This window comes from Haliotis cracherodii, unplaced genomic scaffold (genome assembly GCF_022045235.1).
Source record: "Haliotis cracherodii isolate W230 unplaced genomic scaffold, xgHalCrac1.p SCAF_2, whole genome shotgun sequence".
Taxonomy (NCBI): domain Eukaryota; kingdom Metazoa; phylum Mollusca; class Gastropoda; order Lepetellida; family Haliotidae; genus Haliotis; species Haliotis cracherodii.
The window spans coordinates 19,628,284-19,655,777 of NW_027266275.1; the positions used below are offsets into that span (position 1 = coordinate 19,628,284).

General features: G+C 40.9%; 1 protein-coding gene across 1 annotated transcript in view; it reads left to right on the plus strand.

Annotated features, from left to right (window-relative positions):
• Positions 1–1,218: 1,218 nt before the first annotated feature.
• The window catches only part of LOC139469921 (sodium-coupled monocarboxylate transporter 1-like), a 30,678-nt gene continuing 4,402 nt past the window's right edge, over positions 1,219–27,494 (plus strand). Inside the window, exons 1-13 of the mRNA XM_071252279.1 lie at positions 1,219–1,584; positions 5,012–5,077; positions 7,292–7,343; positions 7,633–7,700; positions 9,111–9,265; positions 9,364–9,504; positions 10,173–10,305; positions 11,561–11,649; positions 13,831–13,946; positions 15,558–15,625; positions 20,226–20,312; positions 20,795–21,009; positions 22,413–22,428. Of these exons, the coding sequence (XP_071108380.1) occupies positions 1,219–1,584; positions 5,012–5,077; positions 7,292–7,343; positions 7,633–7,700; positions 9,111–9,265; positions 9,364–9,504; positions 10,173–10,305; positions 11,561–11,649; positions 13,831–13,946; positions 15,558–15,625; positions 20,226–20,312; positions 20,795–21,009; positions 22,413–22,428 (1,572 nt within the window). The remainder of the gene's footprint in view (positions 1,585–5,011; positions 5,078–7,291; positions 7,344–7,632; positions 7,701–9,110; positions 9,266–9,363; positions 9,505–10,172; positions 10,306–11,560; positions 11,650–13,830; positions 13,947–15,557; positions 15,626–20,225; positions 20,313–20,794; positions 21,010–22,412; positions 22,429–27,494) is intronic.

Genomic DNA, 27,494 nt, shown 5'->3' on the forward strand with positions numbered 1-27,494 from the left:
TATTGACGACTTCAAGGAAGGTCAGTTTTAATCATTGATTCTGCTTATCTGACAGTTATGATTTATTGATTTCATTCATTGTTTGTGTGGGAGTTAGCCATGTGACGTCTGCAACGCGCGGAGCGTCTATGGACTATTGACATGCCGGAAACTTGCAGAAGACAACGTGCAGTGGCCAATACGTTCGATGTTTCATAGTCTGTGATTACACGCAGCTCATCTCTAAAGTATGCTACGTGTTGTGGAGGTCGACGTCTTATCTTTCACGACGAATACGCCCGTGCTCCCCTCAAACACAACAACATCCATAGAATACCCTGACCAGCCCTGACCAATTGAACACATCTGGTAAATGATAGGACACGTGTGAGTCAACGTCATAGGCCGCCGACTGAACTTGGCCAGGCGCTGCAAGAGGAGTCGGTCAGAAACCATTACTTCGCCATTGGAACACTCATACAGAACATGCCTCGTCGAGTGAATGAATGTTTGACAAATAGTGGCGGAATTACGCACTACTGATCCAAGACGTCAAATTTGAAAATGTTCCATCCCACCCCAATCGTCCTTTAAGTTCGTTAACATCTACTGTCATACTTCAGTACCGACTATAAAGTGTTCCCAAGGCGTTCATTATTATCATACAACCATTACGAGAAACTAATATGTCAAACAATTTGGAAATTGTTAGTTATCTCAGGGTACCCCCTACTTTTTTAAAGAGTATTTATGCATAAATCAAAACCTTTACCTCAAAGGGGCACAGGTGGCCCAGTCTTCTAAGGCGCCGCGATTCGCTGTGCAGAGTTGCGTCCCTTGGGCACGCCAGAAACCTATGATTGTGGGTTCGAATCCCGGTTCGCCCCGATTATGTTTCTAGGTTTGTCAGCACCATACGCGTGCTCGTGGGTTTCACCGAAGTTGTAAACGTCTCAGACTTGCATCACTTTGGGCTTTCCTCCCACATTAAGCTGACACGCCGTGATATAACTGGAACACTGTTAAAAGCGGCGTTAAACCCAACTCACTCACTCACTCCTTTACCTCAAAGAGACCGGTGACAGTATTCGGCTGTCCTCTCTGTCATTGACATGCATATGTCCCATACACAACAACCCGCCGCGGCCCGGGAAGACTCACAAAGGGAGAAACAGCTGACTATACTGTAAACTGTTTCTCCGTGTGTGTTGTGTCACTCCAGGACATTGACTTTCCAGCATGTCTGAGGACTACAGCATCTACACTGGACAGAAGAAGACCTTTACTATCCCCGACTATGTCCTTTTCAGTCTCACCCTGGCAGTTTCAGCTGGGATCGGACTTTTCTATGCCATCAAAGATAGAAACAATGTGAATTCAAAGGAGTACCTTTCAGGCGGTAAAGATATGTCTGTCCTCCCCGTGTCCATATCGCTGCTGGTGACGTTTCTCTCTGCATTGACGTTGCTGGGGACGCCGGCTGAGATGTACAACTACACGACTATGTTTTGGTGGTTATGCCTTGCATTTGTTTTTGCAATGGTCATTGCCTCAGTAGTATTTATTCCATTCTTCTATGATCTGGACGTGACAAGCGTATTTCAGGTGAGTTTACTGTCAGATGATCTTTAAACATACGACGTAACGGTAGCAGGTAATTTGTATGTCAGCTTAAAAAGAAACTGCGTTTCCCAAGCATCATGACTGTTATTCCCGTAACGGATCAAGAAACAAGCGGTAAAGTAAATATAGAATCGATCAGACCTTGAAGTATACTTTATAGACAACTTGTATATAAATCTGATATATGTGCAAGAAAAGATGAGCGTATCCTTCCCAAACGATGTCACTTGATCCACAATTTGTTCGTGATTTACACAGGGTCTTGAATTTACCTGGTACACTATAGCTTGGGCCCTCATACAACGACGTCCTCATACTGTCATATATATCTCACCTTGGTTATTTTATCAACAAGGATTTGGTTGATTTGTTGTTTAACGCCGCACTCAGCAATATTCCAGCTATATGACGGCGGCCTGTAAATAATCGAGACTGGACCAGACAAACCAGTGATTAATATCATGAGCATCGATCCACGCAATTGCGATCGATGACATGTTTCAACAAAGTCAGCGAGCCTGACCACCCGATCCCGTTAGTCGCCTTTTACGACATGCATAGTCACCTTTTACGGCAAGCATGGGTTGCTGAAGACCTATTCTACCCCGGATCTTCACGGGTCACTCCTGCGTTGAATTACCAAATGCATAATTAAGTTTCCATCGTATATTTGGATATGCTCCACAGCACAAAGATAATCGTATCTGTCTCTCTATAGAATCATCTGCACGCAGTAAATGTTTATAAAAACTTGTTGCCTTGAAAGTAAACCTGTATAATGTTGCGCATCCATCTTAGTTGGCGTACGTATATTTACGGTCGGATTATCCTTTCATATAAGTTTTGCCAAGAAGTTTTAAGATTTGACGTTTTCTCACTGAAATCTTGTGGATTTGCATTTACTATTTTCATAACAATTCGATTCTAAGTTGAATGCTAACTATCATTAAAATCGTAGCAAAAGATATGATATATTATAGAAACTCTAAATTGTTGACGTCGTCGCGATCGGCCAAACTGACCATCCAAGCATACGAATAACCAAACTACGGTTCGAGGGTTGAAAGAGACTTACTTACTTTTCCATTCACATAATTTTCACCACTATTTTCTCTTTTACTCCCAATGTAATTGTTATGTTGCACAAACCACACCGGTGAAAGATTCGGGTTAGAATTGATCTACAGCGACTAACGGGATCGGGTGGTCAGGTTCGCTGACTTGGTTGATGCATATCATTTTATCAAGATTATACATACAGTAAGGAACGTTGATCTACTTTTATACATACAGTAAGGTACTTTGATCTACTTCTATACTTACAGTAAGGTACATTGATCTGCCTTTATACATACAAAAAGGTACGTTGATCTACTTTTATACTTACAGTAAGGTACATTGATCTGCCTTTATACATACAGTAAGGTTCGTTGATTTGCCTTTATACATACAGTAAGGTACGTTGATCTATTTTCAATCACTGGATTGTCTGGTCCAGATTCGATTCTTTACAGACCTTGTTTGATAGGCATTATTTAGAAGATCACAGACCCCCGTCATATAGCTGGAATATTGCTGAGTGCGGCGTTAAACAACAAACCAAATCATGAATACCTTAAGATACCTTGATGTGCCTTTATACATACAGTAAGGTACGTTGATCTGCCTTTATACACACAGTAAGGTGCGCTGATCTGCCTTTATACATACAGTAAGATACGTTGATGTGCCTTTATACATACAATAACGTACGTTGATCTGCCTTTATGCATACAGTAAGGTACGAGGATCTGCCTTTATACATACAGTAAGATACGTTGATGTGCCTTTATACATACAGTAAGATACGTTGATGTGCCTTTATACATACAGTATGATACGTTGATGTGCCTTTATACATACAGTAAGATACGTTGATGTGCCTTTATACATACAGTAAGATACGTTGATCTGCCTTTATACATACAGTAAGATACGTTGATCTGCCTTTATACATACAGTAAGGTACGATGATCTGCCTTTATACATACAGTAAGATACGTTGATGTGCCTTTATACACACAGAAAGGTTTTCCTTTTGAACATACAGTAAGGTACGTTGATCTACTTTAACGCATACTGTGAGGTACGTGGATCTTTTATACGTGTTGTAGTCTAAGTCGACTGACAGATTCTGGGTACTTTAATAAATGAATTAGCTTCTATGTGTAACTAGTTGATGGTCTGATCCTACATCTTCAGTTACATTATCGTACTTTTTAACATTACCATGGCAACCAAAATGAATTTTTCAATAACACATGATTAATATAATTTTAATACATAGAGGTTATCACGCGAGTGTGTTTGGGGATGGTAAATATCCTGCATTAGGAATAAACATTGTATTTAGCGAGCCTTGGCGAGCTAAATACGTAGTGTTTATTCCTAATACAGGATATTTACCATCCCCAAACACACAAGCGTGATAACCTCTTTATCATATAATGTCATTCTTTAATTCTGTGCTTCAAAATCGCTTTCCCTCTCTCACAAACATTACCGAAACATTGTGAGTTTTCCTGGAATGCGCGCATTAATATTTATTACGTCACAGGGTAAGTGATGTGTCAGTCGGACAGTGACAGTAGCCAATATAGTTCCAATTAAAATCTGTTTCTTATACAGTGGCGAAGCAACATATACGCAAAACAACAGTTGTTTATAATTGCCTTTCGCGGCAATACATCGGTCGATCCGCTAGAGTAACTGCCCTTTGTCGAAGGGAAGCTACTCTAACCCTAGTCTATGAGACGTCACGGCCACGGTCAGACGTTGTTGACAGTCGGTCTGTCCTGTCATTACGTTAAGAAGTGTAGTCAGATGTACACACAGCGACAAAACGAAACAAGGTAACAATTCAAACATAGTTCGGCCCAATCCAACTTTTTTAATATGTGGAGAAGGTTTTAAGCCGCAGAGGTCTACCAGCACTGATCCCGCTTGGCTAGGCCTCGTGCCCTCGCAAAATTGTTCCAAAATTTATATCCCCAAAGTTGCCAAAACTTATAAAATGCCTTAGCTACGTCACAGTTAGACACTGATTCTCAGTATATTAGACTCTTCTTTTGATAATGATAGCAATTATCCCTGTAGTTTATCCAGATTCCCGATGGTTAATTCTGACTCGACGCCATGTTTGTTTACAAACAGTGAAAGTAGTCCTACTTGACCTTTGATATTTGCATCTCTATCCGCATATGACCCCAACGGATATCGTTTTTATCCGTTGGCTTTATCCTGCCGAGAAACCTACCCATTATATGATAAAATGTATAATTATTTACAACATGTAATTCTAAAGGTATGGTGATGAGATTTTATGTCATAACACTGAATAATTATCACGATTTCTTTCTGTTCTCTTCAGTACCTAGAGCTGCGTTTCAGCAAGCCTGTCCGTGTTCTCGCCTCCCTGATCTACATTTTGCAAACTGTAAGTCCACAGTCCATTCAACACACACTACAACCTGGTGACGGGATGTAGCAATAATATATGTGTTGGCACACTTCGGAAGTGACTACACTAGCTCCAACTCTCGTATCAATAACTTGACGACCTCCTCCGTGGTCTAGTGGTAGAGCGTCAGCCCGGAGAGCGGAAGGCCCGGGGTTCGGCCGCGTCATACCTAAAGACGTTTAAAAATGGTACTTGATGTTACCCTGTCTGGCGCTGGGCATTAAGGGGCTAAAACAAGAACTGGTCAGCTAGGAGTCAGTATACTGTGTCTGAGTTGGGTATTCATGTTAAACTCCGGCATGGTATCTTAGTGAGCTAGCACTATAAATCGGCATCAGTCCGGACGAGTACAAGCATCCACGCTATATAAGTGCAATAATCTTGGACGCGACATTAAACCCAATTTCACCTCACACCTCATTTACTTGGCACAGAACCCCTCTCGCATGTTGACGAATGGGTTTGCTGCAGCTAGCAGAATAGAGTAGAAATACAATACACTGGACATTCAGAGATTTTCTGTGACGATGTCTCAACATGTGACGATGTCTCGACGGTGAGGATTGTTGTTGGCATTGTGAAACTATGCGATACAGCAAATGATTCTTATGTCTATGACTTAACATGATAGATATTGTATAACATCACTACTTTAAAATAGTTGATTACAACATCTATACACTCACACAAGAAAGAAACGCACAGGTGATTTTCCTTATAAAAAATCTGCATATTTCGCCTAAAATGTTGGATAAAGTTATTTATTTCACAAAATGTTACTTAACAGTGTTTTCTTATTGGATTTCACCGCCCAAACAAATCGTTTGGTAATTTATTGATATTTAAAACGGATTTTTAAAAAATCCCAAGAAATAAGCGTGGAACAAAATCTGCTTGCACTTCGCACGTGGTTTCTGGGGGGGAAAAAGTGTAAAAGAGTGGAATGCTTTCGGTCAACTGACTACAGTTCCTTGAACTATGAGTAATTTTCGATATGGGACGACTGGACCCTGCGACTCGAAATAACGCCATCGGTTGTAGAGAGGCTGGGGACTCTCAGACGTCAGTTGCCGGTTAATTTTACGTCCACCACAGCACAATTTCACGCCTTTGGGACAGATACCAACGGTCTTCCATCTAAGTCATCGGACCGTTACAGCGACAGACACCACCTCCAATATGCCTGCTCTACGTATGGTGTAGGCGCAAACAATACGTAATCGTCTTCGTGAGCTTGTGACTTCTCGCCCGAAGACCATATTGCGGTGCTAATTTACGACATCAGAACCGACATGTACGTGTTCGGTGGAGTGTGAACGTTAGGCATGGAATCTGAGACACTGGCGTGGGGTTTTGTTCAGTGATGAATATTGTTTTTCACTGCAACGTCGAGATGTTGTCGAAGTGGCCATGGATAGATTCGGAAGTGACAGTGTCTTGATGTGGGCAGCAATAGCCTACACCCGTAGAACCAACCAGGTGTACATACAAAGCATTTTGGCAGAATTGTGTTACCGAGAATGAAATTCTCCAACGTCTCCTGCTTCCCGATACTGACCCTCAACGAGAGATTTCTACAGAAGAACAACGCCCGGCTACATGTTGCACGTCAGTATGGATTCGGTACAGAATCAGGAAATTACTGTGCTTACATGGCCATCACGATCTCCCGACTGGAGTGAATTGAATATCGTGGCATGAACTCGATCGCCGTGTCCGACAACGTCAACCGCCGCCTCAAACGCTTTCGCAACTGAACCAGGCATTGCAAGACGACTGGACACGAACACCACATGATCGAATTCAGCGACTCATTCAGTTAATGGGTAGGCGTTGCAGAACAGTGATACAGGCCAATGGAGCTCACAACAGGCACTGACGTTAACGCTGCCATATCACGCTGTGTGATCTTTTGTGATACAATTATGTCGGTCAGATTTGACAATAGTCACAATGATTTTCATCATGCGAAGTTTGACATGCACAGATATTTGCTTCGGTTCAAAAATAGTATTTCACATAAAGACGACGAATGTAGATATTTTCACCTGTGCGTTTCTTTCTTTCTTTCTTTTTCTTTTTTGGGGGTTGGGGGGACTATATAATAATAAGTGTATACAATGTAATTATATTTTGTGTTCTTCCGTCAGGATTCAGTGCAATATCATTTCCATGTGACTGTATTTACAGTGTGCGTACATGTCGTTCGTCCTTTATGCTCCATCGCTGGCTCTGAATGCGGGTATGTTTTACGATTTGACTTCAAAAGGTCTCCTAGCGTTATTTAATTATAATATATTTTCGTGATTAGAATATGGCCTCTACTCTTTACTTACTGATGCTATTGGTAAATGTTAAATGTAAAAACAATTTTAAAAAATAAAGAAACTAATTGGAACACTTCTTAAGAACAGAATTCGCTAATAATATACGAATTAATCACCCCTACTTATGGATAATTTAATTATATATTGTAGCCTGGGTTGACACGTTTAAGCATATATGTAGACGCTGTGTTGGTTTTCTTTTAGTGACTGGATTTGATTTATGGGGATCTCTGGTGGCTGTTGGAATGATTGTGACGGTGTATACAGCTCTGGTAAGTCGTGTTTTGTTTGCATTGTTAAACTATTGACAGCTCTATACTGTAGTGGTGCATGAGATTGTATCACGATGACCATCAATCTCCAAGCAGCCTGCGATGCCCGACATGATATACCATTAGACCCATTACAATTCACCGTGACTTGGGTCTTACATTTATACCACAATCTTATTTAACTCAGATCTTGGTTCTAGGTACCTCTAAACAAAGATCTCAGGCCATATCATCTGACCAATGAGAACGCCTGTTACCAGAGCAAGAAAGTAACAGTTGGAGTGTGTTTTTAAATCATGCAACATCGAAACGTTAACATGGGGTTACGACGTGTTCCGTCAAAATCATGTCTCGCTTCAGTGGGATAAAGATCTATAATAAACTTTCCATATCCCGTGGAAGGTACTGCCATACAATATCGGCCATCTATTAAACATTCAAGAATTTTCTTTTGTTCAAGTTTTCAAATTTCGAATCGATATTTTGCAAAGCATAGTCCAAAATGGAATTACTCAGTTAGAAACTAGTGCCGTAAAGGTTTAGATAGCTGTTTTCTGGTTGGCTAATGTCGACGTCTTCTTAATAGTAATTTGATTGGTCGGTCAAAGTTCGCGAAAGGTCGTTCTTACGTGACCCGTCATGGGATGTCCTTAGACTCTCTTTAGCTGTAGCAAGAACAAAGATCTGCTTGTAATGAGATCGGGTTATAACACATCATGTCAGCTTAACGTGGGAGGAAGGGCGGTGGGGTAGTGTAGTGGTTAAAGAGTTCACTCATAATGCCGACGCCTCAGATTCGATACAATGTGTGAAGCTCATTTCTAGTATCTGACGCCGCAATGTTGTAGTGGCATTGTACAGCCAACAGGTCACAAATCATGCGTGGTTAAGAAACGTTGGTCGTATGTGGATCGGATACCGTGTTCGGCAGCGGATGTCTTGAGACTTTCTGGGGCTTTGGTCCTACACTAAACGGAAACACGAGCTACATGCGGTGTCTTCCAACTATGCCTTTGTTTGCCTCGTAATTGGATTAGATTGAGTAATGTGACTGTTAATCTTCTCACTCTTCTTAAGGCAGCTTACCCTGATCCGTTGACCGAATAATAATAATAATAATAATAATAATAATAATAATAATAATAATAATGTAGCGTTTTGAGCATACATCAGAGGGACGTACTTAACACAGTATTGATATCACTATTAATATTATTTTATTTGTATGAAGCTGGAATATTGCTAAAAGCTGTGTGAAAGCATAATCACTCACAAACGTATTCGTGTGGGAGGAACGACCAAATTGATGATGTTTACCACGAGCATCGTTGTGGCCCTGAGAAAACGAGATTCCCCAAAGTCTACTGCAGCTCTGTAACATCTATTCCATCAGCCTTCTATGTGTTTCAGGGGGGAATGAAGGCTGTGTTGTGGGCAAACACCTTCCAGGCGTCTGTCATTTTTGCGGGGTTGTTCGCTGTCCTCATCCAGGGTTCCATCGTCATGGGTGGCTTCAAGAACGCCTGGGACATCGCCGGGAATGGATCAAGGATTTACTTCCACGAGTACGTTTGAATGATTGGATTGGATCCAAAAAATCATGACAAATTGTTTAGATAATTACTCGAGCTCCACCACTCCATTTGTATTGTCTTTGTTGCAGTTTCAGCTTTGACCCCACCACCCGCCACTCTTTCTGGTCGGTTGTTGTGGGCGGGTCCTTCTTCTGGTTGTCACTGTATGGAGTTAACCAGGCTCAGGTTCAGAAATCCTTGTCTTGTCCATCTGTATTTAAAGCCAAACTGTGAGTATGACGCAACATACAATGTCGCAATTAACAGCGTGCCAAAATAGAAGGAACCTAACGTCATTTAATAAATAAAAGCGATAAAACCTTCCCATGATCATAAGATTCCGACTGTATCATGTGTTTATAATTCACTGTCAAAAAGTGATTATACCCGTTGTTCGCGAAAAGAAGAGCGTATCCCGCCCAACCGAATGCACCCGTCACAAATACGTGCAAGTTAATCGTTCACCTGAAAAAAAAAACACATTGTAGGAACGCATTTGTACAAGTCAAAACAGTGAAATGCATCGGACATATTTGTGTCATTGATGCGTCAAATTTGGAAATGTGCTCCTCATGCCAAGTTTTACTAATGGCTTGATTGTTGTAAACCTTGACCAAAGACCTGCATTCAACAAACATGTTACAGGATGAATACATGAAATCTCAGAGATTTATTCTTCAGAAATCCAATGCATGCAATTTGTTAAAGCGACTTGTGGATTTATGTAAAAGTAGCAAAACTATTCCATAATCATACGAAATCTTTGCTAAGAGTAGATCTAGAGATCTTCTATAATTTCCGCTAAAATGCAATCATAGTGACCTGTGGATGTATGCAATATGTCTCGTCCCCTTTTGAACCTTATTGTTTATAATCATGGTTTTTTTTTATTTCTAAGGGCATTCGCTGTGACCTTACCAGGCCTCATCCTCATAGTCAGCCTCTGCTGCATGATCGGCATCGTCATGTACGCCTTCTACGCCGACTGCCACCCCATCAAGTTCAACAACCTAATCAGCAAAACAGATCAGGTAGGATATGAGTAGAATTCAACAGAAGTAGAATTAAACAAACAGGGATAATGAACTTATTTCAAACGACGCGAACCATGTCCAGAACCATGTTTACTATCAACAGTTTTCTATCTCGCTAACATGTCATGTCAACATGTAACATGTCAACTCTTTATCTCCACACAGTGGTAACATGCCAACTCTTTATCTCCACACACTGACGTATCAACATTTTATCTCGACACACGGGTAACAGGTCAACACTAACTCTCGACACACTGGTAATATGTCAGCTCTTTATCTCAGCACACTGGTATAATGTCAACTCTTTATCTCCACACACTGGCGTATCAACATTTTATCTCGACATACGGGTAACAGGTCAACATTATCTCTCAACACACCGATAAAATGTCAACTCAACGCCTTTATCTCGACATAAGATTCAACTCTTAATCGAGACACATTAGTAATATGTCAAATCTGTTTTGCTACCTACAAGCTTCACTATGGTCGCCACAGCTCAAGATTGACGAGATTCAGTTGCATTTAATACCCACGTACGTGACACCCGTCCTATTATCGTGTTTACAAATAGAGCAAAAGCCCTCAATGAGATAGACATGTGAAGACAGTTAGAAGCTAAGTCAACAAGCATTGAAACGTTCTACATTAACGTTATTCGATGTTTTATGCAAACGGCTGAAAGAAGATCCAGGTTCAACAGTGCTCTTTTGGATAGTTTCAGTCACTTAGTCCGACGCAGATTAAAGTGTTAATACAATATCCATAACCTGGTGACAGTAATGTCAATGCCACAGCCACATTTACTTTAAGATGTGATTATGATTCAGAGTAGGACGTGAACTGCATGCATATTTTGCTGCCTTGTTGTTCAGTCACGTCAATGAAGTCATTCACACGACCAGCAGTATTTGTTTGAGCAGTGCTATCCATCAATGTGGACAAATATAGAGTGTTGGCATATTGTATGAGATTGTACGCTCGCGATAGAAGACTTTCCATATATACGCCAGTGAAAGTCTCGTTTATCTGCCGAGATATATTCCATTGATCGTAAAAAGCAAAATGGCGGTGAACAGATCATTGAAAGTCAGCGATTAAAAGCTGTATATGTATAATGCCCAGAAAACACACAAATTGTATATTATTGAAATATTACCCAAAAACATAAAATTAGCAAATGCCTAATTAAAATGAAAACTTCAAAGATAATATTTTTCTTTTTTAATTGTATGATTTGCATATTCAGCTCCTGCCATTGTATGTAATGGACATCTTGGGCCATATTCCCGGAATACCTGGAGTGTTTGTGTCGTCTCTCTTCAGCGGAAGTTTGAGGTAATTCGTTGCAGTTCGACTTTTCACGATTCTTAATCAATGGCATTGTAGCCATCAACCAAAGTATTTCAAAATATAATCACAGATGGCCCAATCGCCAAAGGCGCTTCAATTCGCTGTACAGAGTTGCGTCCCTTATGCATGCAAGAAACCTGTGGTCTAGGGTTCGTAGTACATACTCACCCTGGCTAGGTTGTTTTTGTTTGTTCGCACCATGCCGTGCTCGTGGGTTTCACCAAAGTGGTCCACTTCTACAACCTGTATCCCTTCACGCTGACACACCATGGTATAAATACAGATTCGTCTGGAACAAAATATCCACTGCAACGAACTAATTCATAATTTGCGAGAATGTGTGTACATTTTTGTAAAAACAGTAATTGTTTCATAACGCCATTTGTATTTTGTTTTATAACCGGGAGTTAGTCTTATTTATTAACGCTACTGATCTGTCGAGCAAAGTAGCTTAGTGCCATAGTATCATAGTATCATAGATACATGATATACAGTAGGAGCTAATAGTGAGTGCGTGAGTGAGTTTGGTTTGACGTCGCTTTTATCAGTATTCCAGTTATATCACAGCGTGTCAGCTTAATGTGGGAGGAAAGCCCGAAGTGATGCAGATCTCAGACGTTTACCATTTCGGTGAAACCCACGAGCACGGGTATGGTGCTGACAAACCTAGAAACCCACAATCGAACCCACAATCATCGGTTTCTGGCGTGTCCAAGGGACGCAACTCTGCACAGCGAATCGCGGCGCCTTAGACGACTGGGCCACCCGTGCCCCCCTAGTAGCTTATAATGATAGAAAGGGGCAAAATAACTCCAATAATCGCCGCCAAAAATGGAGATCGATTAACCTTGAAGATTTCTTTTCACCGTATCCCGTTGTTCACTGGTTTGTCTGTTGTTATGTCAGGATGTGTGATATGGCCGTTCTGTTGTGGCATATCAGTATCTTTACGCCTGTGAGACGCATTGTCAGTCGGGTAGCCTGGTGGTTTAAGCTTTCGCTCGTCACGCCGAAGACCAGGGTTCGATTTCCGACATGGGCACTATGTGTGAAGCCCATTTCTGGTGTCCCCCGCCGTGATATTGCTGAAATATTGCTAATAGCGGCGTAAAACCATACTCACTCACTGTGAGACGCTAGGCTTAACCAGGAAACAAAAAGAAGATCACTGATATACAACGCATCGCATTGTCAAAACCAGTACATGTTATTGTGTTCGGAAGTATAACGGAATATGCAACACATCAATACATCTATCCTGGGCTAACACTTGGATGTATGTAGGCCCTCATATACTTTATTGCATGTGCATTACACAGATGTGCACATACGAGGGGTGGCTGAAAAGTTTTGAGGATAACTGTGAATGCTGTTAAGTACGCCCTTTATTGTGAATGCATTAAGTACAATACTGTCCATGCCTACGGACAGCATTTGAATCAAATAAACAGCCAGACAGAATATTTCTGCCGGCATCAAAGTGTCTAGGTATTCTCTGTTGATGAAAATGGACAAAAATGGACATCAAGCCGTCATGATGTGTCCCCAAAAGCCATCAATGTAGTCATGGTGTCACTTTTAAGGAATGATGTTCCTTCCTTTGTCCCATCTAAGATGTGGGTAGAGGACGATGATCACAATCAGGAAGATTAGATAATTAGCTATTGAATCCATCAACACAGTCCAGCCCAGGTAGGCTAAAAACATTTCAGTGCATTGTCATATCGCAGGCGTTAGTCAAGCCAGCTATATGTACCTAGCCTCTGTACGTTGGTCAGCTTTCGACTGACACAAAGCATCCAAGTTTTTTCAACCTAGCCAAATCAATATCAGACTTTCTAAACTGACGCACACACCCATAATGCAATGCTTCAATGACCAACTGGCCATCCTCTAATGGTCTATTCTGCTGGCCTGCGATGGTAATATTAACTCGTTGATTACCCATTTTTTTATGGGCTGCACTGGGATTTTTCAAACAGATATATTGAATAAACCCAGAGGGTATATACAAGACGTGTATAGACTCCCTGCCTAAACCCATGACCTCAGACACAGTATATCCGTTGCATACACGTAAAGATATTGATTTCCATTGATTAACCAACATCCAAAATGTTGGGTTTTTTTACTATCAAATTCATAACTTCCTCTCTCCCTCCTCAGCACCATATCCTCCTCCTTGAACGCCTTGGGAGCTGTTATCCCCTGCGACTTCATCAAGCCATACTGCTGTCCCAACCTTTCTGATAGGGCCATGACCATTCTTTCGAAGACCATAGGTTAGTAGACACCAACACATTTCCATGGAACCGGAATTAGTAATTTAACACTGAAATTCATATTTTCGTTTCTTTGACGTATAATCTGAAGGTCATAATGTCATCTTGTCAAAATCATGTATTTGAACATAATTTTGTATGTAAAGCCTACTGAGCGAAACCATCATGAAAACAATTTGTTTTAAGAAATCGTGCTGTCTTCACTACAAAATATCCCCACAAATATTCATGATCCATAACTTTTTATGTTTAGTATACTTATATCGTATGGCGCCGTCCCATGTGCACGCCAGGCACCTATGATTGTGGGTTCGAATCCCGGTTCGCCCCGATTATGTTTCTAGGTTTGTCAGCACCATACCCGTGCTCGTGGGTTTCACCGAAGTGGTAAACGTCTGAGACCTGCATCACTTCGGGCTTTCCTCCCACATTAAGCTAACACGCCGTGATATAACCGGAATACTGTTAAAAGCGACGTTAAACCCAACTCACTCACTCACTTTTCTACTTGAAATATTATGAGGATAACCTCTGAATATGATCTCCAACATGATAAACGTCTTCGACCGGCGCTGTCTTTCCTCGCTCGAGAATGATATACTGTGTACTGATATACTATAGTGTTAAACCACATCCCTCTCACCGATAACCTCGCCCCTCGACAGGACAAGACTATGAGTTACATGGGTCACTAGTGCTGAGTACGTGATTTTACAAGCTGAATTTATACATGTAACGAATGTACGATCACGAGTTCACAAGTTACAAAACGCCATCAGACTTTCACCATGGTAAGTCGAAGTGCGACAAGAAAGTGACGTCACATCAAACATCTTGACGTCATGACCTCCAGACTTGTATTGGTTGTTACAAGACAGTGACTAGCCAATCACATAGCTGTATTGTTTAAAGAGTAATTAACAACATATCACGATCCCAGTTCGTATTCAAGTTAACTGCATGAACAGCGTTTTGTTGCACTGCCTGAACCTTGACGCTACAGCTACTTATACGAAGACCGACTCAAACTGTCCAAAAGGTTATCTCTTCGAATCTGGACAAAATTAACCGCACTATTGTAATTTAAAAGCCGTTATCCATATGTTGTAAACGGTTTCAAACGCCTGGACAGGGGCCATATACCTTGACCAAGTTTCGTAAATTACTTTCAGCTGTTAGAAAGCTCCGCATAAGTGAATGAGTGAGTTGGGTTTAACGCCGCTTTTAACAGTATTCCATTTATATCATGGCGTGTCAGCTTAATGTGGGAGGAAAGCCCGAAGTGATGCAGGTCTCAGGCGTTTACCACTTCGGCGAAACCCACGAGCACGGGTATGGTGCTGACAAACCTAGAAAGCTCCACATGAAGTTCAGCACGGACGGCCAAAGTACAATAATCATAAGCATTTCTTACCGAGTCTCCCTACACGATTACGCTTTTCGAAACCTATTTCTAAATGCGGCATAAAGAAATACTCAGTCATTTACACTCTTTTACCAAGCATATTCAGAATCGCCAAGTACTGTCATGCTTGTGATTTAGGAAAGTGCGTTAAATATTTCTTGGTTTGTCATGTGCAGTATCTAATATTTGCCTATGTATTTTTGTAGTCTTCATATTCGGGGGTGTTGCTGTTGGCCTGGCCGTCCTGGTGTCTCAACTTGGGTCTGTGATGCAGGTATGTTCACAGATTACAGACTGCCAATTTTAACTGCAAACGACTGTTTTACTGTAACGAAGTATGTGTTGTTAACCAGATGCCTCTGCCTATCTATATCAAAGACCCCTGAAGATTCAGGGGCACAGCTGATCCTCGGTACACACTTGTCCTTAGATTGACATGAACTGTCTGAATGTTGTATAGCACCGTCGTCATAAATAATCTATGTTTAGCACAGCCGCCTGTAAGTAAACGATGCTGGACCCGGCAAACCAGTGTCTGAAAGCATGAGAAACGACCGACAGCCGTGTCAAGGCCATGTCACAAAGCATGAAAACCGGGTACCTACGGGGATCGGAACACCCGACTAACATGGTTTGTTGTTTAACGTCGCACTCAGCAATATTCCAGCTATATGACGGCGGTCTGTAAATAATCGAGTCTGACCAGACGATCCAGAGATTGACATATGAACATCGATCCACGCAATTGGGATACGATGACATGCATCAACAGAGTCAGCGAGCCTGACCACACGATCCCGTTAGTCGCCTCTTACGACAAGCATAGTCGCCTTTTACGGCAAGCATGGGTTGCCGAAGACCTACTCTACCCCGGATGGTTCTAATGTGCGTCACTGTGCGCCAACTTTGTTTATGACCACTCACACCTGGCAGTGTAATAACAGAAGCGTAAAACATTATATAGTCTTATTTTGACGTTTAAGGGATTTCCGGTGATGTGATTGGTTTATTTGCTGCTCACATGACATGTTCATTTTCATAACACACTTTACAAAGTATACACTTCACCTTTTGACGTTTACACGATTTGTTTTACCGGCTCTACTTTTCATTGGGAATCCCCGAGTTAAACATTTCTCTGTTGTCTCACCTTCTAGCCACGATCTTGAGGTTTGGCAATATAGGACAATATGTTAACATTTCATGTTAACTTATTTACATATTCAAATATTGAATTTTTGAAAAAAGCATATTAGTGATCACGGGAATCTGTCTTTGTTTTACCAACTCTTTACAGATCATTCTGAAACGTCATCGATGACCCTAGAATCGCTGAGAGTGTTTTGGAAAAGACGCAAACACGAACGCCGAAGTGAACTTTCCGCAATATTGGACAGCGTTTACAAAAATCCCGTTTCACGTTTGCCGGTTATTATAACATCACGTATATTTCAAACTCAGCTGCAATACATATATCCCTTTATTCCTCAAAGATTTTAGAATCAAATGATAATAAACGTCAATAATAATCATTTTTTTCCGTCCTTACTGATGACTGAAGAAAAATCACGTAGAACGACAACGGTATTTATCGTCATTTTTTAAGTATTTCTTTTGGTTACAATGAAAACACAAAAAACAAATAACAATACGTAGATTGTTTCTGATTACTTACGTATGTACGATTCGTAAATCAACGAAAGTCCTCTCGTAACATCCCGCAAACAGTTGACACGCAATTTCAGAAAAGTCGATCACCGGTTGTGATGTCATACTTAAACATTGTACATATTTGGTAATTTCTTTGAGAAGAAGGTCGGGTGAAAAAGTGAGTCATTTCCGGTGTTATAAAAATGAGTGTGAGTGACTTAAAATTTAACGTCGCATCGGCATTATTTCAGCCATTTAGCGACGAGACCAAGTTGATATTTTAGATTAATGAAGTAACTCACATGACACATTCGACCATATCCGTTAAATTCCGCATTTCGCCGAGCTACAACAACACCTACTGTCGCCACAGCGCGAGAAACATGGCCGACAATTGCATTCGTGACCAACTCGTGTCATTCCGGGACAAGCCGAACAGCGACTCGTGCCCCTCTAATGTCCATTTTTGCGACCGGGTTCCGTCTTAGCACAAACGGACATACCTAAAACAATTGTCAACTCGATGCGTAATGGTTCACATATATTTCCCCATATATATTATATATTTTAGATACAATTTAAAGCACATTTGGACTTGTGGAATTATATAAACTGAAGTACAAAAGAAAGTACACACCCCTAAAATATATATTACGCATATGGTTGAAAAAGTTGTTACATTTTTGGCGCTATCGTAATGTAATGAACAAAACCATTGAGAGCATATCGCAGAAACGTAACCTTGACATTATGATAGGCAACAAAAGCACACTTTGTGAAAATGGCAATTTTCTCCATTTGCACGTGCAATATGCGTAGAAACAGTATAAAAGGCAGTGGATTCTATCGTTCATTACACATTCAACGAAAAAAACACAAGACAAATGCCACGTTGAACAGCAGCGGAGCGAGAGAGAGCCGTGGGAATGTCCCAAGTGAGGGCGTCGAACAGTCACATCGCAAGGACCCTTGGCTGCACCAGGCAAACCATTATCAGACTCCTTCGTCGTGTCAACCAGACTGGCCAGACATCCGACCGCCCAAGAAGAGGAAGACCGAGAGTGACGACCCCTGCAGAAGACTGGTACATACGCACATTACACCTGCGCAACAGGTTCCTCACCATGGCATCAACAGCGTCGACAGCGTTAGGTCACCACATCAGCAGGAACACAGTCATGAGACGACTACGAGCTGCCGGTATCCGGGCTTATCGACCATTCCGTGGGATGACCTTGACCGCTCAACACCGTATCAGCCGTCTTCGCTGGGCAAGAAGAGTCAGACGCTGGCAACGTCGTGACTGGTCACGAGTCCTCTTTACCGATGAAAGTCGATTCAACCTCTACCATGCTGACGGTAGAGTGAGAGTCTACCGACGTAGAGGCGAGCGACTGGCTGGAGCATGTGTCCAACAAGTTCATCCTTTTGGCGGAGGCAGCGTTATGGTTTGGAGAGGCATTTGCGGCGAACAGAAGACGGATTTGGTCATTCTCCACCAGACCCTGACAGCCCAGAGGTACAGGGACCAAGTGTTACAGCCGGTGGTGATCCCCTTCATGCAGAGGCAAAGGCAGGGGTTTCTTTTTCAGCAAGATAACGCCGACCACACACCGCTAGACTCACTATGGACTTCCTGAACCGTCAGAACATTCAGCTTTTGCCTTGGCCGTCACGCTCTCCGGACTTGTCACCCATTGAACACCTGTGGGACCATCTCGGTAGACAGTTGCGACGACGTGCACAGCCACCAACCACCATACCACAGCTGGAACAGGCTCTGCGAGAAGAGTGGCAGCGGATCCCTAATGACGTCATCCGACGGTTGACCTTTTCCATGAGAAGGCGTGCCCTGGCTTGCATTAACTCAAATGGGGGTCATACGAGGTACTGAGACCACTCGCATGGCCTTCATACCTGGGACTGTCATCATTTCTACAAGTGTGATTTTTGATGAGTGACCGCCTATGGACGTTATTGTCAACTGAAAAGTTTTATGTGGCCACAAATCTTTAAATCCATTCTAAACATGTTTGAAAATGACTCAACAATGACTTTAAACATTACAATCACAATAAAGTTTGCCCTGTCTTCTTTTACTGTCAGAATAGTGGGGTGTGTACTTTCTTTTGTACTTCAGTTTAGTATGATTGAACACATTTAACTAATCTATGTATTGGGTATATTTTTAGATGCAAGTCTTATGTAAAATTAAAAAAATATTCCCGCGGGATTCTTTGACGAAGAACTTGAAGTCATACGCGCATTCTGATTGATTTGTCGTATTTTCGCACGCAACATTGGAGGAGGGAGGGGAGGGGCGAGTCTTCTTGCAAGTTACGGAAAGGGGCGAGTGGTGACGAATGTGACAGTAGCGGAGAAGAGATACTGAGAAGTGTTTTTATCAACGCTTGCTTCCAGAGAAACTCCGGCGTTTACACGGTTTTAACTCGCACGGTTCAAAGCGTTTATACCGCAGTATACCGCAGTAAACCACCACAATATGAAAATCATTTCTAAACTGCCCTTTAATCTATATTATTGTCCAAACAAACCTCTTCTGGAACTAGCAATTACAATGGTTCATGATTAGGAACTACCAATGTTGCACAAAGGTAGTCCATGTTTCTGAAAATAGAAACATCAATTTGGAAAGTTAACATAGAAGCTGAAACCACGACAATACCCTGTTCGCAAAACAATTACACCTCAGGCCCTCCTATCTATTGGAATATAAAGCATTGAATGGGTTTAAAATGAGGGTGTACTTGTAGCATAGCTTCTGTATTGGAACCGAAAACTTTTGCGCTTTGACACTCTATCACTTTGGCAGCGGTCGTTTGCGGAATGTTGGTTAAAGTTAATGACAACAGGTTTTTGCGAAAAGGATAAGCATGTCCTGCCTTACCGGTAGCACCCTCCACTCACTAAATATCTTTCTTTTTTATTCAAACTGAATTATTAACTATATAGTACAGAGTAGGACACAGTAAAAATATTTTACGTATAATATGAAGCGTTATCTACTTTAAAGCTGTTTGGCTGTGTTATTAGACTGTCGCAAATGGCTGCAAGATTTTTTTATGGGGCGTGAGGCAATTATTACTCACTCGGGTCCAAATAATTTTGAAACAGATTTCAGGTAGTAACGAAACTATCGTTAAATGTCATTAAATACAAAAATCCAACAGCTACCTAAAATCATATACTTGTCCATATTCCAGACCTCCTACACTATCTACAGCATCCTCAATGGACCGTTGTTTGGGTTGTTTGTTCTGGGCATGTTCTTCCCCTGGGCAAACGCATGGGTAAGTATTTCCACAGGATGACATAATATGGATGACTTGTCCTTAACATATTATAGATCGGATGTTTTGGGGAAACGTTATCTGTTCAAATGGGGCCTTTCAAATTAAAAACATCAACGCCAAACGATTTTTTATACGCGTGCCCTAGTCCAGCTATATGAGGGTGGTCTGTAACTAATCGAGACTGGACCAGACTATCCAGTGATTGACATCATGAGCATCGATCCACGCAATTAGGATACGATGGCATGCATCAACCAAGTCAGTGAGTCTGACCACCCGATCCCGCTGGTCACTTCTTCAAACAAGCATAGTCGCCTTTTACGACAAGCATAGGTTGCTGAAGACCTATTCTAACCCGGATCTTCATATCTTCATGGGTTCAAAATATAATATATAAAGTATCAAATGTACGTATTCATGTAAAAACGCTTGTGCAAATTAAAAAGAGGACAGTTATAGCTATATGTCGCACTTTTCAGGGAGCGTTTGTTGGTGCTCTGACATCCCTGGTCTTCATGTGCTGGGTCGGATTCGGTGCATTCGCCGAGGTTTCCACTGACAATTCTTCCCCTGTCTTCACTGCTGGCTGCAACTGGTCCGTCACAACGACAGCGATGACTTCCACCACAACACTAGGGACTACAACCACATCTTTTACAGGCTCCACCGTGATGACAACGGTTGCAGCGTCAAGGTATACAAAGAGAATCGGTTTAATCATTAACATATCTTTCTCTGATTGTCATGTAGGAATCGGGTGGTCTGAGGCTCCCAATTCGTTCAGGTGTACCCGGACTCGATGGTCATTTGCCCGTGAAATAGTGGTCCACATATATACCTGGTATACTGTCCAAAACGGTGCTACGAAGTACATTTATTCATTCACCCCAACACCCAAACTTGCTCACTCACATGCAAACTATTTGTATATATTTTAACGCCGCACTCAGCAATACTCAAGTTTATAAGACGACGGTCTGTGAATAATCGAGTGGACCAGACAATCCAGTGCTGGACATCATGAGCATCGATCCACGCAATTGAGTGAGTGAGCTGGGTTTTAACAGTATTACAGTTATATCACGGCGTGTCAGCTTAATGTGGGAGGAAAGCCCGAAGTGATGCAGGTTTCAGACGTTTACCACTTTGGTGAAACCCACGAGCACGGGTATGGTGCTGACAAACCTAGAAACATAATCGGGGAGAACCGGGATTCGAACCCACAATCATAGGTTTCTGGCGTGCCCAAGGGACGCAACTCTGCACAGCGAATCGCGGCGCCTTAGACGACTGGGCCACCCGTGCCCCCTTGGGATCGATTACATGCATCAACCAAGTCAGGGAGCGCGACCACCCGATTTCGTTAGTCGCCTCCTACGACAAGCTTAGTCGCCTTTTATTGCAAGCATGGGCAGAAAAGAGAAAGGTACACTTACACCCGTACCGGCCCAGGATGGCCACGTGTACTTCTAGATGTATACATCAGTGTGACGCTATAATAAGCAATTCATTCATTGTGTGTAGTTTGTATCAGATCAATGCTTTTACCGCCTACCCCAACTCAGTTGAGTGTTGGGGTGGCCTTGTGGTTCAATCGTTCTCTTATCCCCTTGGAGAGCGATGATTGTTTCCGCACATCGCATGATTGTAGTATGCGAACCCCTGTCTTAGTGTCTCCCGCTGTGATAAGGTTGGGATATTGCTTAATGTGGCGCAAAACCGTACCTAACGTAAGTGACTGCAATTCACTCTCAATCCCTCACTCAATATGCTTGTCGTAAAAGGCGACTCACGGGTTCGGGTGCTCAGGCTCGGTGACTTGGTTGATGCATGTCATCGATCCCAATTGCGTAGATCGATGCTCATGATGTCAATCACTCGATTGTCAGGTCCAGACTCGATTATTTACAGACCGCAGTCATATAGCTGGAATATTGCTGAGTGCGGCGTAAAACAACCAACCAACCAAACCAACCACTCTATAAAACCTTTGTGCTCACACCCCACCCGACTTTAATTTTCAAACATCAATATGATCGAAGTTGTCAAAAACATAAATTTTCTGTTGCGTTTCGTTTACAAATTCCTACTGTCCAGTGATCCGTTCATTCCGGTATGTTTCTATGTTCCTGCGATCCATTCACACTGACGTACATATATTCCTACACACAAGCGATCCGTTCACACTGACGTACATATATTCCTACACACAAGCGATCCGTTCACACTGACGTACATATATTCCTACATATATTCCGATGAATACTTACCAGAGATTCGATCTTACTGATATGTTCCTATTTGTCTGTGATCGTTTATACCGATGTATTCCTATTTTCCAGCAATCCGTTAATGCCTATGTATTTCTACTTTCAAGCGATCTGTCTTCATACCGATGTACATGTACTCCTACATTTCAGCGACCCGTTCATACCTACACTACTGCCTAGAAGTTCATTCCCCTTACACGCATGGGCAACGCGTTACGCAACCAGTGTGCATCGGGTTGGTCACGCGTGTGATACCCGTGTGCAACGCGTTGCACACGGGTGTGCACCCCGTCCGCCACTCGTGTGCAACGCGTGACACACTCATTAGAGGGGGAACAAACTTTTGACCAAAGGAGGACCCGTCTTAAGCTGAACCTGGAGGTGGTAACAAGGAGAGAAAATTTTGTTATCCTGACGAAAAATGATAATACACATGTATTTGCTAATGTCTCCTTTCTTTGTGTGATTTTGTGGGAATAACATGAATACTTTTGTGATCAAATAGATGTGTTTTGTTTTATACGACCATTGCTTCTAAATCCGATGGTGTTAAAAGAATACATGGTCCTGGAACATGTTATTGCAATTGAAATGCTTTTATTGTGATTTGACATTAACCGTCTGTAGTACGACTTTCAGTGATAATATGTATGAGGTTTGGCGGCGCATTGTTTTTATTGGACCCTAATTACTTTATGATGACTTGGACTCTTTATCTCAGCTCCATAGCCGTGAGGCTGGAAAAGAGCAGCATGTAATTAATGAGGGTGGGTTATATCATTGAGGATACACTTGAGGGAGAGAATACTAATTACCGTACTACAGGAAGAGACCTGTAGACGTAAGCGCGGGGTTGTGTTTTAGCTGGCCGTTCGATAATGGCCGTCAGGAGAAGTGAGCTTTGACTGCGTCATCTAAAATAAATAGTACGATACAGCAGTGTTATTTTCACGTGTCTGTTGAATAAACTCCCAGCGCTACGGTCAATGTATCTTCTACTTGATCCTTGATACATCATTTTGGCATTCACAATATATAGTTTTTCAACGTACAAAGGAGCACTGATCTAAAGCAATTCCGCGGGAGTAGTTGTTACCTGTGCATTACTGTATTTTCCCAGTGAGTACCCGGATGATATAGCAGAAATCTAGACTTGTTCGCGACCTGTGCTCGCCATTCGTAAGCGCATTTTTATTGAAAGTAGAAGGACGTATGGTCACATTGATCAACAAAAATAAAATACAGTTTTGGAAATGTAGGTATATTTGTGGGGAGCATCGGTAATGGTGATGCAGTTTTGGTAGGTCACTTGCTTGGTAATTGTGCGATCTTTGTGTACACTATTTTGACTTGCAACACAAAGTAAATATTTCATCTGAATATTGCTTATTTTACCCTGTGTATATGTTTACATTCAAAATGTAAACATATTTCACTATGGAAATTTATTAAACGCCTAAATATTCAGTTTATTTTACAAATTAACTGAAAAATATGTCCATCTTTATAATATGATAACGAATTCCAAATATTTGTTTCTGTTTAATATCATCACCAAGTACAGTTCTGTATTGTTTGGCTTCTTTTCTTAGCATAATTAATATATTGTGATGTGTTTAAGCTCTTTTGATCGTCTTTATCATTTTTAGTCAGTCGGTTAAATAAATGAATGGATTATTCAGTCAATTTGTAAAATGACTGAAATATTTAGATTTTTAATAAATTGCCTGAGTGAATCATATTTTACACATTGACTGTAACATATACACGCTTACAAAAGAAAATACTTGTGAAAACAACGTCTATCGCGCATCGAAAAACTTCCCAACCAAACGGAAAGGAACAAGAATGATTCTGTTCAAAGCTGCAGCGAATGAAAGAAAACAAAATGCAAATATAATTATTACCACCTACCAAAGTTATAATGTATCCGGGAATATCAACATAAAGGAACAATATCCAGTGCGTCTGCAGCTGTACAAAAATACTTATTCGATGTCAAATGTCTATGTGAGAATCAAATACTTTAATAATAATTATTTGGAAACAATATTTGGAATATATATGAAATATATTAAAATATTTAAATATATCGTTTTTAAACGTTCCAAATGTTTAAATGTATCGAATATTATAACCCGTGTTCGTTTCTTAACTGATCACTTAGTTTGTTTCAATTGTTTCACATAGGTGCCAAGTTAGCTGAGAAAGCCAACGTGACAACTATTTTTATAATGTCCTCGGTTCTTAAAAACATACATTGAGTTAGATAACAATGAACAACCAGTCAGTGTATTATCGGTTACCCTTTGAACAAAGTATGTTGTTTTTACATCTGTACTTCCCGCCATGATATGAGTGTATTGCCTAGGTTTAGTAAACCTACCTTCACATGTAAACACTTACTTTTGACATATCCACTGTGCAAGATAACAGTAATTAATCAATCAACGTATTTCCTGTTGATCCTTTGATGTCTGGGAATGATCCGTTGATTTACAAAAAAAGTAAAGCCACTGACCATACATCTCTTGCTGGGCCGCCACGTGCATATCACATAACTCACATTCCACCTCACTTCAAACCTGGATTTAGATTGAATAATTACCCCAGGTACAAGAAAGACCAAATTTGAACCTTTATCAGGTAATCTGAGTGGTGCTACAACTAAGTATACATGTTATAAATTCATTAACTGAGCAGCAAGTGAATTACGACAAATACACAAGTGTAGGGTTATACCAGAAAATGTGGATGACAACAAGGGAGTAGTAATTGTATCATCCACGCAATCCGAAATCCGCAAATGCTTTCACTCAGGGATACTTTTTTATTATTAAACTGTAACCATCAGGGGTATTTCCAAATAACGACATCCGATGAGCTTTCGCCGTTATTTGTCTGTTTGTTTAGGCTGAAGAAATTAATTATCATGCGCCCTTTGTTGAAATCTTCATAGATCACGGGTAACCAATCAGTTTTCAAATATACGTAAGCTTATTTAGCTGTCCTTGCAGACTGGTAGCCCAGTCTCTTGTCACGCACGGTTGCGTTAACGAGCAAATTGACTCACGGCAGCTAGAAAGCCCAAGCGGAAATCCAAAGGTCGTATTACCTGAAGAATCAACCTTCATTTGCGAAATATCTACTGCTCTCAAAATTAAAGTCAGAACTTTCTAACCAAGGATTACCAGTTGAAACAGGTCGATGGCTGAACATTCACAGGGAAGACAGCCAGTGTCCACTCTGTGAATCTATCGCTGTGGGAGATGAATTGCATTATTTATTCAAATGTGAAGCTATTTACCAACGGTGATATGAACTCTTAAATAAGCAATATCTTAAGTTTCCAAACATTTAAGAAAATTATGACCACTAACAGTGTAAGAAATCTAAAAGGCCTATCTAAATTCCTTAACAATGTGTACAATACAATTGGTAAATTGTATTAGAATCCACGTATCCTATTTTTATTATTTTTGTTAAATTGTACATTGTAAATTGTAGATAATTGTATGTCATGTTATTCTAAGAATAAATGAGTTTGAGTTTGAGTCCGACACCCGAAAAGAAGCCAGAGATTAGTGCCCCTTTTTGAATAGTTTACAATCATGTGTTTTAGGGTTAGCTGTGTTGGCTTAAACGTATTTTTATTTCAAAAGAAATCTGGATCGGTAAACAAGCAAAACTTGCTTATGTAATACCTCTCCAGGTAACAACTTAACAACAGCTGGATATATATAAGAGAGTGGTGAACATAAACATACAAAATGCACAAATGAAATACACGAAGCCAATACACTGAAGCAAGTGGTGTCTGTGAAATAAGGTAATGCAGTTTTCCTTTACTACATGCATAAAATTAAGCTACTCAAACCTTTTGTTTTTGACAATGATGTCGTGAACTGATTTAAGAAGAGCCATGTTTGTAGAACTGCTTAACTACTGCCACGTAATATCATTTTTAGACCATACCCATGTGTGTAGAAATACACAGTGTTTCTGATATTATCGTATTTTTTGACAGTTATAGAAAAAGTGAATTTCATCTTCAAGGTGATATCCACAAGTGCAGTCTGGTATGTCTGATACATGTCGTCTAAACTTATCAGCGTTTAAGTCACTGCATCCGAGCCTAAGGCGACAGTGGACAATTTGGCATGATCTATGAAAATATTTGAAGTCAAAATTATTAGTAATTGTATCAGAACGATTAATTAATGATTTGATTTCTTTTAATGAGCGAGCATTAGTTACTTCATCGGATAGAGGGTTCCGCAGGTTGATCATATCCAGAAGAAATTATTATTAAGCATAGGTCTGTGTTCTACATTTGATTGTTTGTATGTTAAATCTATTTCTAAAGTTATATTTGCTGTTATCGAAGAATTGAATATACAATTTTCAAATATTTTGGCTGAGCAACTTGTGAGTGCTACAGGTCTATAATTTGAGCATTCATGTTCATCGCTGACACTGACACCGCATCAGCCCGGCAGTGGACTTGACACAGTTATTTGCGCACCTATTATATAACTCCTACAGACAGGGTGGGGTGGTTGTTTAAAGCGAAACGGACGACCCCGTCTGTTATCTAATAAATGCTGTGCGGCGCCTGTGATCTTGCCTCAAAATATACACCTTATAGTAGTAAACGACGATCAGGATGGCCTGGAAATAAACACAATTCTGTCTGCCCAGTGTATGCACAATTAACTAGAATGCTTCATATCCACAAATATATATATAGAAAATAGATATTTGCCCACAGCAAATATTCATTTGTTTAATTGCATCACTGTCGTTTATCAGAACATGTACAATGCTTTCTTACGCTTGGTGAGGCAGACTGAAATTGAACATTAGGATAACTTCAGCAGGGATAAAAGAGGTCATACCAAAGAACTTT